The 20602-nt window shown below is 36.3% G+C and overlaps 2 protein-coding genes across 7 annotated transcripts in view; both read left to right on the top strand.

The window, feature by feature from the left end:
* Nucleotides 1-19757, top strand: part of LOC126720279 (LEAF RUST 10 DISEASE-RESISTANCE LOCUS RECEPTOR-LIKE PROTEIN KINASE-like 1.1) — an 87886-nt gene extending 68129 nt beyond the window's left edge. Inside the window, exons 7-8 of one of the 6 annotated variants that reach the window (XM_050422641.1) lie at nt 3560-4200; nt 19591-19757. In XM_050422641.1, the coding sequence (XP_050278598.1) occupies nt 3560-4200; nt 19591-19692 (743 nt within the window). In that variant the 3' untranslated portion in view covers nt 19693-19757. Of the gene's footprint in view, nt 1-3559; nt 4201-19162 lie in introns of all 6 variants that reach the window. The other 5 variants (XM_050422635.1, XM_050422620.1, XM_050422627.1 and 2 more) reach the window with 5 other exon arrangements.
* Nucleotides 366-18861, top strand: LOC126720361 (uncharacterized). Its single transcript, XM_050422730.1, has 3 exons — nt 366-1111; nt 2597-3206; nt 18715-18861. Exons 1-2 carry the CDS (start codon nt 442-444, stop codon nt 2776-2778), a joined length of 852 nt encoding a protein of 283 aa, XP_050278687.1. The 5' UTR covers nt 366-441; the 3' UTR covers nt 2779-3206; nt 18715-18861.
* Nucleotides 19758-20602: the final 845 nt, after the last annotated feature.

The raw sequence follows: 20602 nt of genomic DNA on the forward strand, positions 1-20602 counted from the left end.
CGTAAGGCTCATTTTCGTTCATAAAAATAAAAATAAAAAATTATACACGAGAATTAGAGAGCCAACACTGCAACTCGTACTTCATGGACTAGTTGACGGTTCAAACCAGCCGCAAAGATTTCCTTCCCCAATTTTTTGAGCATTTATTAGAGGTTTTGAAGGAGTCAAATCTCTTTGTGTTGTTGGTCAATGGGGAAGATGAGTAGGAAACTCCCCAGTAGGCACAGACCATGCTTCACATGGCAACCCCACCTTGCTCTAAAGTCAGTTTGGTTTCACAAGTCTTCGTATCCCCCTACCGAGTCAACTGGAGTGTTAATCAGAGAAACTACATGTTATAAAGTGAAGAAACGAGAAAATAAGTCATACGAATACGTTGTTTTTGTTTTAGAATAATAGATTCTTGTTTTTTTTTTTTTCCTGTGAATCGAGAATTTTGGAATGGCTTCTGTTTCTCTGTTTGCTTTTTTTGTTCTCTCACACCTCGCGCTGCTTCACTCAGCTGAAGAAGAAGAAGGAAAGCGAGAACACCCATATTGTCTGCCCTTTCAATGTGGAAAATTAGGTAACATTAGCTTCCCATTCACCGAAATCCCACACCTATTCCCATTTTGCAGTTTAATGCAAGTAAAGTGTGACGAAACACATCCGATGATCAAGTTGCCACTGGCCGACCATTGGAGTGAAAGACTATATGAAGTTATAAACATCTCTCACACTAACACCACACAACACATCCGTGTCAAGGACTTTTGGCTTTCGGAATACTTGAAAACCAATAAATGCGAGAGTTTAGACAATTTTGCTTTTCCCAACTCTCCATTTATCTCTTTTAAACTCACCACACCCAGTCGGACCCTATTCAAATGCAATCGCGCTCTTTATAGTACTACCCATAGAAATTTTAAAAACGTGACCTGCAGAGATCACTATGATTTCTACTATAGTCCTTCAAACGAGGCTTCTCAGAGTTCTCCTTCAGGATGTTTATATATTCAGCTGCCAGTAAACGAGACTTCACATAAAGATGAACTGAATTTAATTGCTGAGTTCGACCTTGAATTGCATGTATATGATGATTGTAGCAGTTGTCATGGTAAAGAAGGAAAAGGTATAGACATTGGAATAACACAAAAATGTTTTGATGTGCACACACATTCATGAACATGGGTATGAACTCCTTTATTTATTTTTTATGCTGAAGTTGATCCTAATACATGTGTTGCTACTATTTCTGTTCCATGCCTTAATCCACTCCGCAGCGATAGCTTTAGTTGATTTGGAGTAGTTTCAAATTTAGGTTATGAGAGTGATAGAAATAACTTAGTTTCAGTGAAACCTATGATCGGGTATGTCTGAACTGGTTTTGAAAGTGCTTTGTCTAAGAGCAATTACATCAGCTTGGGCATAATTGTGCAAAATGGAAAAACTAACCACTTTTACACAATTTGAGCAAAAAAACTGCCACACCAGTTTGTGCATAATTGTGCATAATTATGCATTTATGCACAATTGCTACAATAACTATGCATGTATGCACAGTTACTATAGCATGTGTATATGTTATTTTATTAATTTTCGTTCGCACCTTTTTTTTCTCTCTCTTCTCCGTGCACAACCAACGAACTCGATTTTCCTCTCCTCATCTTCTTTTTCCTCAGATGCACACAAACAAACACACCCACACCCACACACAAACACATCCACACAGCGATACACAAACACACTCACACACAAACAAACCCACACGGACAAACCAACAGAGAGACAGATCGAAGCTCGTGGGTCTTGATCGGTGCTTGATCGAAGCTCATGGGTCTTGACTGGTGCTTGATCGGAGCTCGTGGATCTTGACCGGCGCCTGACTAGAGCTCGTGGGTCTTAATCGATGCTTGGCTGGAGCTCGTCTTGATCGGTGCTTGTGGAACGATCGGAGCTCATGGGTCTTTTGCTTGAACGAAGCTTGACCAAGATGGGTCTTGCCTGATTGGATCGGAGCTCATGGGTCTTTCGCTTGAACGGAGCTTGACCGAGATGGGTCTTGCCTGATCGGATTGGAGCTCGTGGTTCTTTTGCTTGAACTGAGCTTGACCGAGATGGGCAATCTCGGTCTTGCCTGATCGGATCGGAGCTCGTGGGTCTTTTGCTTGAACGGAGCTTAATCGAGATGGGTCTTGCCTGATCAAAGCTAGGGAGATCTGACCAAGGGGGAGAGTTGATGGGTACAGAGAGCTGATGGGTATAGAGATGGATGGAGATGGGTACAGAGAGAGAGCAAAAAATCAAAAAATGGGTACAGAGAGAGAGGGCGTGCGTATATAAAGTGGTAGTTGAGGGAAATAATAAAAAAATTGAGAAGAGTGAATATTTTATTGAAATATCTTGTAAAATAGATAAACTGATGTTAATGTTTTGTAAAAGTGATGGTGTAAAATAGAAAAAGTAGGTTTTAAGTGTAAAATAGACAGAAACTTATGCACGAGCGGATGTAATTGCTCTAACACTGTTAAGATTTCAAAGGATGCCAATTTAAAGCTGTCACTTCTTTCTTCATTGTTGAAACTAACAACAGTTTTGTATTTATCTGCTGTTTCAGAGAATAAAAACAACAACAAAGTGGTGATACCATTAGGTAAGATACATCTTCAATCATATTTCTTGTTGAAATTGATTGTATCATTTCATGCGAAAATAATTTCTCCTATTTCTGCTATAAGTTTTGTTACTGGGTCCATTTTCTCCACTACTATAATCCTAGAAGATGGCCTTGTGCCTTAAATACAATGATGGTTAATAAGGATAACGTCACATGACCCACAAAAGATGTTGTCAATATTTAAATTTCTTCCCATAAGTTCCTTTGTGACTTTCATTAGAAAAATTTTATATCTCTTGAATTCCTCCATTGCTGCCCTTCAGTCAGAACTTAACTCCAATTCCCTTCTCTGCTTTAGCTGTTGGATGCGCAGTCTTCTTCATGATTATCTTGTTCTTTATTTTCTGGCACCTTTACAAGAAAAAATATCCTTCTTCAAACTTGCTATCAAGGAATACATATTCTGATCCATCCTCAAGATCAGAAGTGGAGGGGTGGAGTGTCTACTTTAGAGTCCCTGTTTTCTCCTACAATGAACTTGAAAAAGCCACCAATAATTTTCATGTTGAAAAGGAACTTGGGAGTGGAGGATTCGGAACTGTTTATCATGGTAAGGTGACTAACTCATTGAATCAATTTCTAGATCACAGTATAAACTTTCTTAACAAAAGGGTAAAGAAAAATATGTGAAAATAAAAAAGAAAGACCTGACATGCTATTTTTCTCAACTAGGCAAACTCCATGATGGGAGGGAAATTGCTGTCAAGCGCTTATATGGGCACAACTATAGACGACTAGAACAATTCATCAATGAAGTTGAAATCCTAACACGATTGCGCCACAAGAATCTTGTCTCCCTTTATGGCTGCACTTCACGCCAATGCCATGAACTTCTTCTTGTGTATGAATACATTTCCAATGGCACCGTTGCTGATCATATTCATGGTCATCAAGCTACATCAGCTTCACTCACATGGCTAACACGTATGAGCATTGCTATAGAAACTGCTAGTGCATTGGCTTACCTCCATGCTTCTGACATCATACATCGCGACGTAAAGACTAACAACATCCTTCTTGATGACAATTTCTGCGTCAAAGTTGCTGATTTTGGGCTTTCCCGGCTGTTCCCTAACGATCTCAGCCATGCCTCAACAGCTCCTCAAGGAACACCAGGCTACGTTGACCCGGAATATGGCCAATGCTACCAGCTTACTAGTAAGAGTGATGTCTACAGCTTTGGGGTTGTCCTCATGGAGCTCATATCATCACTGCCAGCCATTGATATATTTAGGCAAAAGCATGAAATCAATTTGGCTAAATTAGCTGTAAACAAGATTGAAAAGTGTGCATTCCATGAGTTGATCGACCCACATCTTGGATTTGAGTCAGATGATGGAGTTCGAACAATGACCATTTTGGTTGCAAAGTTAGCTTTTCAATGTCTGCAACAGGACAAGGAAATGAGGCCTTCCATGGATGAGGTATTGGAGGCTTTAAAGAAGATTCCAAGTGGTAAGGATGCGCATGAGGATCAAGAGATGGCATATGATGATGCTGGGATCCTTAATGTACAGCAACCATCTTCACCCGATCGTGATGAGGTTCGAGTGTTAAGGAATAACGGCTGCCACTTTTACCCGAGGATGTAACCGAGTGATGTAACCAATTTTTGGACTAGTAGGTCCACTACACCTAATGCCAAGAGTAATTTTTAGGTATTCACCATATACCGGGAGTACCTAAGTATTTTCCCTAATGTCAGTAGTTGAAATTTCATTTTCTTTTCATCCACTTGTTTGGTTGTTCTTGTTCATAGCAGAATATTTTTAGTATATAGATGTGAGGGATGCACATTTACCAAAATACCTAAAAATATTTATTCTTTGTGTGATTCTGTGTTCTATTTTTCAAATAAAAATCATACTTTTGAGTGTCACCCATCAAAACACCTTCTTTTTTTCAGGGGATGTATATTTGCTGAAGCAACTCTTTTATATTTTTAATTTATAGGTACAATAAAAATTCACCCTAGTTATGACATCCATTAATAATTATTATTCTTTATCATCAAATTAAGACACTAATTAGTTTTTGGTATAAGTAAAATTTGAACTACAAATCTCCTATTCGACTCTAAGAGACTTTATTAGTGTGTTTATTCAAAACAACATTGAGAAAAATTACAAATAATAGCTGCCCATGCTATCTGTAGAGATTCACATTTTTTTTCTCAAATAAATTATATATTTAATAAGTTTATGAACAAAACCATGTTGCATGGACTTCAACTAGTTATAACTAAAACTAAATTTTAGGGAAACAAATGGGAAAAAGTAGTAAGATTCAAGATTTTCCTTTTTTTTTTTTTTTCCTTTTTTTAGAGTCAAAAAATAATGATTTGTTTTGTTGTTGCTTTTTTTTTTTTAATATTAGTTTTATAATTGATTTGAGTGTATGGTAAAAATAAAGAAATATTTCGTTCGGGCCATGAACTTCTTCTTGTGTATGAATACATTCCCCATGGCACCGTTCAACAAGGCCAGTATAAGAAAATAGAATTAACCAACTTATTCAATAGTTGAGGTCAGTGTTTTCATTTTTAACAACAAGACTGGACCAGATAGTTTAAACTTCTAGAACCATCAAACAACAAACTATCTTTGAAACTGTGAATTTTGGCACCTAACTCATTCATCAGTCATCATCCTGTTCTTATAAGGGAGGAGGCGCATTCGAGCTCAAACTCGATGGAAAAAAAAATTATTACAAAACTAATCAAATAACATTGAGCATCAGCATCTCTGTTTAAAAGCTAGAAACATTTTTTTTTTTTTTTTGTAAAGAATTGATTGGTATGCTGTTGCCTGGGGTGCAAGACAAATCAAATGTTGCTCTCACGTGACATAATGACAAGAGAAATCAAAGTATATTTCTTAACCCTAATCAGGTAAAATAACAAGCTAAAAGCAGATGCAGAAAAGGACAATCATTAGGAAAGTTAAATACCAAATATAAATTCACTCTCCTTCCAACACAAAAAATATACATTGCAAAGGGCAAAATATTTTTTTAACTCTACTAATCCTAGTATTAACAGACTCGAACATTTAAGAATTACATTAAGTCTTGCAGAGAAGATCATTCTGGTTCACTCTCACCAAATAAACCCCAATAAGGCACACTCAGTGCAAAGAATACAATCAGCCCAATCAAAGTTCTAGTCAGGCAAATCCATGACCATATATCGTAACATTTGATTGTGCTAAGGAAAAAGAAGAAAATCCTTTACGTTGCGGTGATCAGGTAATCTAACTACATATGATTTTACAGCAACCTTTCCACCTCATAATCTTTTCACATGGAATTGGCATGAATCAACTTTAACTGATCAAATGATTTATGGTAAGCCTTAAAAATATATATATATTAAAAAAAAAAAGTTCCTTACTGCTGTTTGAGAATAAAAGCGAAGAAGTCACCGGTAAGTAGGCAATGCAACACCAAACTGCAACTTTAGGTAACAACCTTTGCTGTTCCTCTACAGATATCAAAAGATTGATGTAAAAATGAGACCTTGACCCATATTTAACGAATGCACAACAGTCTAATACTGATTGAAAACCTTGAATTCTACAAAAGCAAAAAGACATAACTCAACTCAATTAAGCAACATCTTTGACTCTCGTGCTTGCATCATTCGGTCATATCTAATTTCACCTCTTCAGCTCCTCAGTTGAACAATAGTAAAAACATCATTTTTTTACTTCATACTTATAAAGTTTGAACTAAGCTACCCAACTAAAATGCCTCTCCCTGCTCAAAAATCTAGAACCTTTAAACATCTAAAAACCAACAGCTCTCATAACAGCCGATTGATTCTAAAGGCATTGCAGTGCATAATGTTCTTGTCATGACTCTCAACATGAAAAAACCAGACAACCTTTAAATAAACAGATCAAGTATATACAAAATCAAACGGCTAACGTTCAAGCAAAAACAACCCCTGATCTTATAAGTCCTCGGCCTCAACTCCTTGCTAATATGCACAAGCTTTTGCTCTTCCCTCGACAACCTCATGGTGATCTGATGAGGATTCAAAAGCCCCGGTGTGTCAAACAGCTTCCCCTCCACTCTAATGTAGTCCCTAGCACTGGCGCCTCTCTCAAATGTGTAATCTTCCCTCCTCCTTCTCCTACATGCTTCCCAATCGAATTTATCAGTGTACTCTTACCGGCATTCTGTGCCCCTATTGCCCACACATTCCCTCACTGTACTCACCATATGTGTGAGGAAATTGATTTGGTGAAAATTGATTTGCTCATCTCATTCATTGAATAAAATCCCTATATATATATATATATATATATACAAGCTAAGAGGTCAACTCTGTAACTAACTTAACAGACTGATGCACGTGTGAACACAAATTAACAAATATAACAAACTATGACACGTGCTTGACTAAACTAACTAACTCTATTTACAAAAACTACATATCGTTTATTGTTCAAGTATTAGCTAAACTACATTGTCGTTTAGACAGACTTGAACACATCTTGAACAGCTTTATCTCTGTAGCACGAGGCTTAATCCCTTGATGACTATTAGACCCTTCAGGCTCTGCACTAGCTACTGCACTGTGTGACTGTCTGAGCTGCTCTGGTGCCCTAGCTGCTGCATTGTGTGACTGTCTAAGCTGCTCTGGTGTGACGGCTGGTGAAACAGCTTGACTTGCTGCACTACCAGCACTCTTTTGCCTTTGATAATATGCACATTCGTTAACTTACTTGCCACACCACCCTTCCTAGCTCTCTGTCTCACCCAATGCTCCAACCTCGTAGGTGACAACTCAGTTGGCAACAAATCAATCTTGGTCACCACCATCACCATCCTCGGCAAATTCCCTGACTTCCCTTGCTTCAACACCTCCGAATTCTCCTCAATCGTCTCCGAAACCAGCCCCGCCACCTTCCTCCGAAACGAGCCATCGAAATCTGTAGCATCCACCACCATTAACACCACCGACCACGTCCCTCCCATCGAAGCCAACCACCTCCCAACTTTGTGATCAAAATCGAAATCCGGCAGCCAATTCTCCACCGTTGGATCCTTCACATTCCTGTAATGCCTCAACTTATGGTATTGCGCACAAATTCTTGATTCCTTATTGTGTTCCTCTTTTAGTGCATTGTAGCATTAGAAGCAAGCGAATTTCTTCTATTTTAAATTTTAAATAAAATAAAATTTTAAAATTTAAACATGAATATCTAAGATTATATCTAGGAAAGTCAGATCTTGATATCTACAAAATAGTATTTATTATGAAAATGTTGTAAACATATTATTTCTCTATATTAAAAGAATTAATTAAAATAAAATAAAAATAAAAAAAGTCTTATTGTTATATTGCTATATTTGATGTGGAACTTATCATAAGCCTACACAACATTTATAATACAAAATTCGCACAATTTGGAATATTACAATAATAATATACAACATAATTAAGGATGAATCTTCTTGACAGTTTTTTTTTTTTTTTTTGGATAAAGTATTTTGATTCCCAAATAATAATAATAATAATAAACAGCAGCCTTCAAAACCACACTACCACATACAACAAAAAAAAAGAAAATTTATTTCATCTCCAATGCACTAGCAGTTTCTATAGCAATGCTCATACGAGTTGGCCATGTGAGTGAACCTGGTGTAGCTTGATGATCATGAATATGATCAGCAACGATGCCATTGGGAATGTATTCATACACAAGAAGAAGTTCACCTTTGCTGATCCCAATCGTGACATCAATGTGAATTTCCCCTTGCTTCTGCCACCAATTGGGGAGAAACGAGTTGAAGAGCTTGGGAAATGGGTGAGAAAGGAAATCCGTGTCTGTGGATGTTGCTGCTTCAGGTCTGGGTTGGTTTGCTGTAGGACTTAAAGGAGAGGCAGTCTTAGGTGTTTGGACCTATAAAGGAGTTGATGTTGCGCTTCGCAATTCTTTAATACCTTATAGATCACATACTTTTGAAGTTGCAGGGTTTACAGTCTCAAAAATCGTCTCCAAGGCTGATCAAGCTTTAAATAAGCAGTGTTAAAATGAAAAGAAGAGGAAACAGAGTAATCCAAAAGTATCCGTACCAGCTGAATCACCAATATTAACAGTTAGTGCTGATTCAAATTCTTGTTGAGTCAGGCAGTATCATTAGAAGAAAAACAATGTGTGGAATTAACAAAAAGTTTGTGTTAACAAGTATGGATGAGGAAGACATAGTGACAAGTATGAACCTAGCTTGTGAGAGGAAGCATAAGGCTAGCAACATTGTCAAGCCACAGATGGAATGACTGACACTCACTAACAAGAAGTGTGCAGGGGAATTTATATCTGGCCATCTTTTATTTTCGAACAACATTGCGTGGAAAAACTAAGTCTTAATGAGAATATTGATGTTCTGCTAGACTCAGAGCCAAAAGAAAACACAAGATGCTATAGGCAGGAATCAGGATTCTTCTTTAGACAAAAGGCTTTCTCTTCTTTCTTAAAAGCATATGATCCAGCTTAAATTTATTGGTGGTGGACAAAAAGCTCTGCCCGAGTCATATTCCACCCAAAAGTCTAATACTGCCCTAGGCCATGGAAATTACTGTTAGCTTGCAGTTGGTTGTGTTTTGAAGATGATCACTGAGAAGCTCTTGACAATGTGTATTGAGTGTCAAAGCTATTATAACAGAGTTTTGTTTGTTGGCATAATTTTACCACCTTGTTTCTTCTTGCAAGATTTAATTATGATAAATTGATGATTCAGGTTTTATTGAATGCTGAAGCTGTGAAGTATGTATGGGGGGCATTCCCTGAAAAGTCACTCTTACACATTTGTATTATACACATTTGGAAGCTCCACTGAGTGCATGATAAGTTGTTAAACCCTTGTATCAAAAATTGATATTTAATCATATGAACTTAGTGAATGGTTCAGTTTGATGTAGTCATTAGGCCAAGGGTTCCATTTTCTGCAGTTGATCCTTTCACTAGGATGTAGCCTTGACTCTCTTGACCTCAAATGATAAGTAATTAGTTAATTAATAAATGGGAGTGGGGAGTAAGTTCATGTCATCTTTATAAATTGCTTTTGTGCAAACCCCAAAATTGTACAGAGTGTTTTTTGTTTTGTTTTCTTATGGAAAAATAAAGGGGTTTATGCCACCATAGGTTACATAGAGGTTACATAGTGTACTCTAGAAAGGAAAATAGAACAAATCATTGTATGGCCCATCATTTGTAGTTAGGGTTGTCCATGGGTTAGGTTTATGCCCAACCCAAAACCTACCCGACAACTTCGAGTGGTAGAGTAGCTAACTGCCACCGATTGTCAAAAACCACTAGTCGAGTCAGTTTCGATTCAAGTGGATGGCAATTGGTTTCGATCGAAACTGATGAAGAGTAGTGATCTTAAACGACGATGGAGATTTGGCTAGTTGAGTTATGGCTGGATCTGGTTGAGATTTGGCCAAATCTCAAACGACTTCATTACGGTCTCGTTGGATCTCATAGAGATCTTACCAGATCTTGACAGAGCTCATCCAATTCGCATTTGAGAGAGAAGGGGAGGGTGATGAACGCCAAGATTTTGGAGGGGAGGTCGGTTGGACTCAATTTTTCATGTGAAGACCCGCAAATCAACCTGCCGGTTTCGGTTCCTAGAAGTGGAGACTTGTCACCAACCGTCACTGACATCAGGTCAAACGGATTTCGATTTGGCCTAGACGGTTTGGGCGGGTCAAACTTGGACACCCCTATTAGTATTTATGAAAAAAGATCAACAAAGAAGCTTCACATGGGTTTTTAACAAAATTGGAGGAAGTAGTATTCGTGTATTGTAACCACCCAAGAAAGTATTCTTTGCACACCACAAGGTCATAGAAGTTTATACTTTATATTGCTCTATTATACCCTATTATTTGTATTATTTATCCGCACCTTATGTATAATATATGTTACAAGAATTCATGGTTGTTCCTTTTGAATTAATTTTTAGGCCTTCTAACTCTAAACATAATGGATTATTTATGAAGAGTCATGCTATCTTTACACCGCGGAGTCAATGCTTTATTTTATTTACCTATATTATGATAATATGATATACTTTTTTACTATATAGACTAATTCTATATTTAATCATATAGTTATGATTTACTGAAATAATAGCAAGAAAAAATATCTTAATTCAAAATAATAGTTAGAAATAATCACATCTAAGCCTAATTCTAGATTTAATATAATAGTTTTATATATATATATATATATATGATGGTGTTATAAAAAACGCCAACTCCTAAGCTCGTCCATATGGCTCGTCCTAAGGAAATGATGGATGGCATGCAGCTTATCCGTCCAAGCTAAGCTTGTTAGTCCACAAAGTCGGTTGGACGAACTCCCTGCGTCCTGAACATGTTGAAGCTACTTATTTTTTCCTGTCAGGCTACAAACCACTCCCCCAATAAACGGTTGTGGAAGACAGACCCCACAAAACATAACTTCCTTGATGGTTATGGAAGTTAACTCCGAATCCTCCGAACTCCACAATGGTAGGAGAGGTAACTGTCTTAGAAAAGCACTATATAAGGGCTCTTCTACGGGAAGGTAAGGCATTCAGACATTTTTCCATACAAATTGGTATTCCGAAAATACTAACTTTACCATCGGAGGATTCTTGGCAGGTCTTCCCCGGTCTCCTCTGACTTTGTGTTCATCTTTTCAAGATATTCCAAGTAACACAGATCAATGCCCGAGACATTTAGCCTTACTGATTTCCTTGTGTTCATCAATATAAAATAGGTTTGATGTGATTTGTTTGATTCTTTGTTTTGTTTTATATGTGTTAAGTTTAGGAATTGTTTTAGTTTCACTATTAATGCTTTGGGATGTCATATAAACTTCAATTTGAATTTTTTTTTTTTTTTTTTTTATACTTTTGGTTTATGAATATTGATATAGGGGAAAAAATGTGTGACAGTGAATAAGGAAGAACAAGGCAAATATGATGTAGTAAGAGTTAAGGCATAGCAATTTGCAAAGCCTATTTGTGGACTTCTTCTTTTTTCTTTCTTTTTCTTTTTTACAACAAAATAAATAAATAAATAATTGCTATAGATCTTGGAGTGGCAAAAGGAACAGGTATAATCTGAAAACATGGAATGATTTACAATATTTGACACATTCTGTTTACCAAAATGAAGCTCCAGCCAAGTAATACAAATATTTAAAGTAGTAAGAACTATAAGTGGAAGAAAATTTCAGCATTATGAAATAAAATGTATCAAATGGAGACAAACTACTCATAAGAATTAGGAATCTTAAAAGGCACAAATTAATGTTGTGTGACATCGTGGCAATTCATTTGTGACAATATAACATTCAGAAAAGCCATAGGCCCATAGCTACTTTCTATGTTGCATTGTACAACTTCAGTTTAAGAAGTTGGGTATTTTTGGTATTTTATAAGGTGCAGAAGGAGAAAGTAGAGCAGCCTTAAATTGAGTCCAAATCTTCTATCCCACTCTTCTTGCTCCACTATATACTCCACGAATAAAAACATGCCACATGTCCATCTAATTTATTAAATGCTAAATTTATGCCTTCTATTATTTCAATTACCTAAATATGATGAGTTATTTATTTATTTATTTTAGAAAATTGAAATAATAGAAGGCATAAACTTAGCTTTTAATAAATTAGATGGACATATGGCATGTTTTAATTTGTGGAGTATATAGTGGAGCAAAAAGAGTAAGACAAAAGATTTGGACTCCCTTAAATTGCACATCCTTATTAGTTTATGTAGTTCGAAGATATGATTCCTTATGCTCCAAAGAGTGAAGGAGGTTATGTCAATGACTCAATATAAGAGTGATTTCTTAGCCTAAGGTTTGTGCCAATGACATGATATGAGAATAATCTGTGCTTGACATATTGTTCTTTGTAACTTTTGCTACTTTTCTTGTAAGTGAATAAACAGATGCCTAGGGTCGTATTTTAAAGTTTTATTATTTAAGATCCAAAAAAGATGTTGATATTTTTCTCAAGGAATTTTTCCAGATGTTTCATTTGTATTTTTTAAAAGGTTTTGATATCTGGAATTTGTACACAAATGTTTGCTTGCTTTGTAGGGTTTGGTGTTGTTGTCACACAAGAAGCTTATTGGGGAGAAGCTTGCAGAAGAGGAGGCTGAAAAAAATGTCAAGCAAGAGGCCAAAAAGAAAAAATACTTGATAAAAAGTCTGTTATACTCGACTACATTATTCAAGAGCTACTACTACATTAAGGGTCTATTTGGTTGAAGGAGTGGAAAAGTGGGAGGATAGAAATTGGGGAGAGGATAGAAAAATGGGAGGATAGTTTTCTCCCATATGTGTTTAGTTGGGAGGTGGAAAAGTGAAGAGATAGAAAACTTACATGTTTGGTTAAGAAGAAAAATGAGAGGATAGAAAATGAAATGGTATAAATTTACAATTATGTCCCCATTAAATAAAAAAAAAAAAAAAAAAAGTAGCATTTTTTTTGTATGGACACTTTAAAAAAAATAATTAAATAGCACAAGCCAAAGGAAGATGAGCATAAAAAAAAATAAAAAATAAAAATAAAACACTACTGACAAGTACAAGAAAAGCAAAAAAAAAAAAAAAAAAAAAAAACTGCACACTTATATACTGTACACATGGGCATTTTGGTCAGCCCACATTGAGTTTTTCTCCCTCCCCCAGCGCCACCCCCCCTCCCCAAAAAATTTCTCCCCATTTTAGGGAGAAAGCATTTTGGTTGGCCTAGGAAGAAAACACCTGGACCCCACCATCTCTTTTCCCTCTCCCCCTCCCAACCAAACACTTTTCGAAAAGTTTCCCTCCTCATTTTCTTTCCATCATCCCTAAAATTCACACCAACCAAACACACTCTAAGGCTACATCAATTAAGTGCTTCAAAATTTAGAGATACAAGACTCATTGATGTATATGTACTATAATAACTGTTAGAGCACTATCATTAAGTGTGCCAAATATTTGACATTTGGCACACCAAAAAACCTCTCACATGAGGTGTCCTAAATGCCAAATAATTTGGCATGGGTGAATATTACTGTTCCAAATTTGGAACGGTACAATCACAAATGCTATAATAAAAATTTCTTTTTTTCTCTCTCCTCTCTCTTTCTTCTTTCTTTTTTCTTCTCCAGTCTCTTCTTTGTCACTCTCTTTTTTCTTTCTCCTTTCTTTCTCTCCTATCATACATTTATATATGATATGGAGAGTAGAGAGAAGAGAAGTGGTGGATGGCTTTTCAAAGAGTAGAGAGAAGAAAGATGGTGGTTGGATTCTAGTTTTAAGTACACAGAGAGAGAGAGAGAGAGAGAGAGAGAGAGAGAGAGAGAGAGAGAGAGAGAGAGAGAGAGAGAGAGAGAGAGAGAGAGAGAGAGAGAGAGAGAGAGAGAGGCTTTTTAGAGAAATTAATAAATGAAATTTTTATTAGTTTATTTTATTTTAATGTGAAGTATCGTTAAAATATAACATTTGATGTAGAGTTTATTTTAAAATTGTGTGACAAAATAGATAAAATAAATTTTTGTGTGTTAAAATGGCATTTGGGATAGTTCAACTGATGTTAGTGCTCTTAGCAAATATTAAAATAGTTAGCATTGTACTAAGATTACTGTTTTTTCTTTGATGTTCAATGAATCATATTGAGACAAACAAATTTAATTTTATGCAACACTTAAACAAATGAAATCAGTTTAAGTTCAAGCCTAAGATGGACTTGGCATTGTATGAAAATTGAGGAATGTCTTGATTTGGTTGGATGAAACTTTATGATTTAGCTAAGCCAGTATTTTTTTGTATTGCTGATTTTTTTCCCCATTTAAATAGTAATATTGCTACAATAATTTGATGATTTGGTAATTTGGTAGATTGGAGTCTCATACATTCCATTTTTTTTTTTTATAAAAAAAATGAGATCTCAAATTTCACATGCCTTTTTTTCCTCTTTTAGATAATGATATTATTACTTTGCTATTTTTTCACTGTTTGGTTGATGGGAAATTGTGAGAAAAGAAAAAGCGATGAATTACATTTGAAATTAAAGCCCAGCTCATGATTTGTATCATTTTTATTTGGAATATGCAACATGCTTTTGCTTCTTTTGCACACGTTTAAATATTTAATTAAGAAATGAGAAGTGGATGATGTTTCATCATATTATCTTCACTTTTAAATATTATCTTTGTTTTGTTTAAAATACCCAGAGAGACAAGAGTCTACGGAAAATTTGAAACAACTCTGAAATAGAAGTATTCACATATTTCACCATAAATTGTGTTCCATTGTCAGAACGGTCCGTTTACCCCGTCTCCTACTTCACAAGTGACAATGGACCAGAAGACATGTCTATGTCCCTGTAGTGCCCACCACGTTATGATTTTTTCGAAGATGCCAAAAATTTTTTGAACTCTTTTAAACGGGTTTCCACCTATTTTTCGCAAATCCTGTAAACTTTACAAAATATCTTTTTTTTTTTTTTTTATAAGAAAGAGATAATTACAATATGTTGCTAACTCTACCGTTCGAATATTTTCTCCTCTAAATCCCCAAGTATTTTGTGCATAGAATGTTTCAATTCAGTTACATAGCCTTTAACTTATAAAAAATTGTAGTATACCATAAAGCAAACCTTTTTGTTTAATTATGAGAGACGCGTAATGCTAATTTTTTTTTTTTTAATCTTTTGAAATTTCAAACCTTCTATCCTAATTTTCCTTCACCATTCTATTCTCTACGGGAAATTGACTCAAGCGTGTGATGCATTAGTAAGAATCTTGGACTGAGTCATACTAGCAAGTCTAGGAGTTGCCTGATTCGAATTGTACATCAGGCAGAGATGTTGAGTACCAAACAGTGCCTCAAACTATGAAATCTGCGGAGTCAAGTAGGTCAGGTCTTTCTCAAAAAAAAAAAAAAAAGGTCAGGTCAAATAACGCGTAAGGCTCTTTTTCGTTCATAAAAAAAAAAAAAAAAAATTATACACGAGAATTAGAGAGCCAACACTGCAACTCGTACTTCATGGACTAGTTGACGGTTCAAACCAGCCGCAAAGATTTCCTTTCCCAATTTTTTGAGCATTTATTAGAGGTTTTGAAGGAGTCAAATCTCTTTATGTTGTTGGTCAATGGGGAAGATGAGTAGGAAACTTCCCAGTAGGCACAGACCATGCTTCACATGGCTACCCCACCTTGCTCTAAAGTCAGTCTGGTTTCACAGGTCTTCGTATCCCACTACCGAGTCAACTGGAGTGTTAATCAGAGAAACTACATGTTATATGGTGAAGAAACGAGAAAATAAGTCATACGAATACGTTGTTTTTGTTTTAGAATAATAGATTCTTGTTTTTTTTTTTTTTTTTTCCTGTGAATCGAGAATTTTGGAATGGTTTCTGTCTCTCTGTTTGCTTTTTTTGTTCTCTCACACCTCGCGCTGCTTCACTCAGCTGAAGAAGAAGGAGGAAAGCGAGAACACCCATATTGTCTGCCCTTTCAATGTGGAAAATTAGGTAACATTAGCTTCCCATTCACCGAAGTCCCACACCTATTCCCATTTTGCAGTTTAATGCAAGTAGAGTGTGACGAAACACATCCAATGATCAAGTTGCCACTGGCCGACCATTGGAGTGAAAGACTATATGAAGTTATAAACATCTCTCACACTAACACCACACAACACATCCGTGTCAAGGACTTTTGGCTTTCGGAATACTTGAAAACCAATAAATGCGAGAGTTTAGACAATTTTGCTTTTCCCAACTCTCCATTTATCTCTTTTAAACTCACCACACCCAGTCGGACCCTATTCAAATGCAATCGCGCTCTTTATAGTACTACCCATAGAAATTTTAAAAACGTGACCTGCAGAGATCACTATGATTTCTACTATAGTCCTTCAAACGAGGCTTCTCAGAGTTCTCCTTCAGGATGTTTATATATTCAGCTGCCAGTAAACGAGACTTCACATAAAGATGAACTGAATTTAATTGCTGAGTTCGACCTTGAATTGCATGTATATGATGATTGTAGCAGTTGTCATGGTAAAGAAGGAAAAGGTATAGACATTGGAATAACACAAAAATGTTTTGTTGCGCACACACGTCCATTCATGAACATGGGTATGAACTCCTTTATTTATTTTTTATGCTGAAGTTGATCCTAATACATGTGTTGCTACTATTTCTGTTCCATGCCTTAATCCACTCCGCAGCGATAGCTTTAGTTGATTTGGAGTAGTTTCAAATTTAGGTTATGAGAGTGATAGAAATAACTTAGTTTCAGTGAAACCTATGATCGGGTATGTCTGAACTGGTTTTGAAAGTGCTTTGCCTAAGAACAATTACATCAGCTTGGGCATAATTGTGCAAAATAGAAAAACTAACTACTTTTACACAATTTGAGCAAAAAAACTCCCACACCAGCTTGTGCATAATTATGCATTTATGCACAATTGCTACAATAACCATGCATATATGCACAGTTACTGTAGCATGTGTATATGTTATTTTATTAATTTCCGTTCGCACCTTTTTTTTCTCTCTCTTCTTTGTGCACAACCAACGAACTCAATTTTCCTCTCCTCAGATGCACACAAACAAACACACCCACACCCACACACAAACACATCCACATAGAGATACACAAACACACTCACACACAAACAAACCCACACGGACAAACCAACAGAGAGACAAATCGGAGCTCGTGGGTCTTGACCGGTGCTTGATTGGAGCTCGTGGGTCTTGACCGGTGCTTGACTGGAGCTCGTGGGTCTTGATCAGTGCTTGGCTGGAGCTCGTCTTGATCGGTGCTTGTGGAACGATCGGAGCTCGTGGGTCTTTTGCTTGAACGGAGCTTGACCGAGATGGGTCTTGCCTGATCGGAGCTAGGGAGATCTGACCGAGGGGGAGAGTTGATGGGTACAGAGAGCTAATGAGTATAGAGATGGATGGAGATGGGTACAGAGAGAGAGCAAAAAATCAAAAAATGGGTAGAGAGAGAGAGAGAGGGCGCGCGTATATAAAGTGGTAGTTGAGGGAAATAATAAAAAAATTGAGAAGAGTGAATATTTTATTGAAATATCTTGTAAAATAGATAAACTGATGTGAATGTTTTGTAAAAGTGATGGTGTAAAATAGAAAAAGTACGTTTTAAGTGTAAAATAGACGGAAATTTATGCACGAGCTGATGTAATTGCTCTAACACTGTTAAGATTTCAACGGATGCCAATTTAAAGCTGTCACTTCTTTCTTCATTGTTGAAACTAACAACAGTTTTGTATTTATCTGCTGTTGCAGAGAATAAAAACAACAACAAAGTGATGATACCATTAGGTAAGATACATCTTCAATCATATTTCTTGTTGACATTGATTGTATCATTTCATGCGAAAATAATTTCTCCTGTTTCTGCTATAAGTTTTGTTACTGGGTCCATTTTCTCCACTACTATAATCCTAGAAGATGGCCTTGTGCCTTAAATACAATGATGGTTAATAAGGATAACGTCACATGACCCACAAAAGATGTTGTCAATATTTAAATTTCTTCCCATAAGTTCCTTTGTGACTTTCATTAGAAAAATTTTATATCTCTTGAATTCCTCCATTGCTGCCCTTCAGTCAGAACTTAACTCCAATTCCCTTCTCTGCTTTAGCTGTTGGATGCGCAGTCTTCTTCATGATTATCATGTTCTTTATTTTCTGGAACCTTTACAAGAAAAAATATCCTTCTTCAAACCTGCTATCAAGGAATACATATTCTGATCCATCCTCAAGATCAGAAGTGGAGGGGTGGAGTGTCTACTTTAGAGTCCCTGTTTTCTCTTACAATGAACTTGAAAAAGCCACCAATAATTTTCATGTTGAAAAGGAACTTGGGAGTGGAGGATTCGGAACTGTTTATCATGGTAAGGTGACTAACTCATTGAATCAATTTCTAGATCACAGTATAAAATTTCTTAACAAAAGGGTAAAGAAAAATATGTGAAAATAAAAAAGAAAGACCTGACATGCTATTTTTCTCAACTAGGCAAACTCCATGATGGGAGGGAAATTGCAGTCAAGCGCTTATATGGGCACAACTATAGACGACTAGAACAATTCATCAATGAAGTTGAAATCCTAACACGATTGCGCCACAAGAATCTTGTCTCCCTTTATGGCTGCACTTCACGCCAATGCCATGAACTTCTTCTTGTGTATGAATACATTTCCAACGGCACCGTTGCTGATCATATTCATGGCCATCAAGCTACATCAGGTTCACTCACATGGCTAACACGTATGAGCATTGCTATAGAAACTGCTAGTGCATTGGCTTACCTCCATGCTTCTGACATCATACATCGCGACGTAAAGACTAACAACATCCTTCTTGATGACAATTTCTGTGTCAAAGTTGCTGATTAATTTTGGGCTTTCCCGGCTGTTCCCTAACGATCTCAGCCATGCCTCAACAGCTCCTCAAGGAACACCAGGCTACGTTGACCCGGAATATGGCCAATGCTACCAGCTTACTAGTAAGAGTGATGTCTACAGCTTTGGGGTTGTCCTCATGGAGCTCATATCATCACTGCCAGCCGTTGATATATTTAGGCAAAAGCATGAAATCAATTTGGCTAAATTAGCTGTAAACAAGATTGAAAAGTGTGCATTCCATGAGTTGATCGACCCACATCTTGGATTTGAGTCAGATGATGGAGTTCGAACAATGACCATTTTGGTTGCAAAGTTAGCATTTCAATGTCTGCAACAGGACAAGGAAATGAGGCCTTCCATGGATGAGGTATTGGAGGCTTTAAAGAAGATTCAAAGTGGTAAGGATGCTCATGAGGATCAAGAGATGGCATATGATGATGCTGGGATCCTTAATGTACAGCAACCAGCTTCACCCGATCGTGATCAGGTTCGAGTGTTAAGGAATAAGCGGCTGCCACTTTTACCCGAGGATGTAACCAATTTTTGGACTAGTAGGTCCACTACACCTAGTGCCAAGAGTAATTTTTAGGTATTCACCATATACCGAGAGTACCTAAGTATTTTCCCTAATGTTAGTAGTTGAAATTTCATTTCCTTTTCATCCACTTGTTTGGTTGTTATTGTTCATAGCGGCATATTATTTTTATGTAGATGTGAGGGACGCACATTTACCAAAATACCTAAAAAATTTTATTCTTTGTGTGATTCTGTATTCTATTTTTCAAATAAAAATCCTACTTTGAGTGTCACCCATCAAAACGCCTTCTTTTTTTCAGGGGATGTATATTTGCTGAAGCAACTCTTTTATTTTTTTAATTTATAGGTACAATAAAAATTCACCCTAGCTATGACGTCCATTAATAATTATTATTCTTTATCATCAAATTAAGATACTAATTAGTTTTTGGTATAAGTAAAATTTGAACTACAAATCTCCTATTCAACTCCAAGAGACTTTATTAGTGTGTTTATTCAAAACAACATTGAGAAAAATTACAAATAATAGCGGCCCATGCTATCTGTAGAGATTCACATTTTTTTCTCAAATAAATTATATATTTAATAAGTTTATGAACAAAACCGTGTTGCATGGACTTCAACTAGTTATAACTAAAACTAAATTTTAGGGAAACAAATGGGAAAAAGTAGTAAGATTCAAGATTTTCCTTCTTTTTTCTTTTTTTAGAGTCAAAAAATAATGATTTTTTTTGTTGTTGCTTTTTTTTTTAAATATTAGTTTTATAATTGATTTGAGTGTATGGTAAAAATAAAGAAATATATCGTTCTGGCCAGTGTGAATTTCCCCTTGCTTGATGGCCATGAACTTCTTCTTGTGTACGAATACATTCCCCATGGCACCGTACAACAAGGCCAGTATAAGAAAATAGAATTAACCAACTTATTCAATAGTTGAGGTCAGTGTTTTCATTTTTAACAAG

The sequence above is a fragment of the Quercus robur genome, chromosome 1, assembly GCF_932294415.1.
Source record: "Quercus robur chromosome 1, dhQueRobu3.1, whole genome shotgun sequence".
NCBI classification, from domain to species: domain Eukaryota; kingdom Viridiplantae; phylum Streptophyta; class Magnoliopsida; order Fagales; family Fagaceae; genus Quercus; species Quercus robur.

Bases quoted from the DNA above. Each gene is read 5' to 3' on its own strand.
- LOC126720361 (XM_050422730.1), top strand. From the start codon at position 442: ATGGCTTCTGTTTCTCTGTTTGCTTTTTTTGTTCTCTCACACCTCGCG. The intron at 1,112-2,596 runs GTATAGACATTG...CTGCTGTTTCAG, and splicing joins TCATGGTAAAGAAGGAAAAG to AGAATAAAAACAACAACAAA.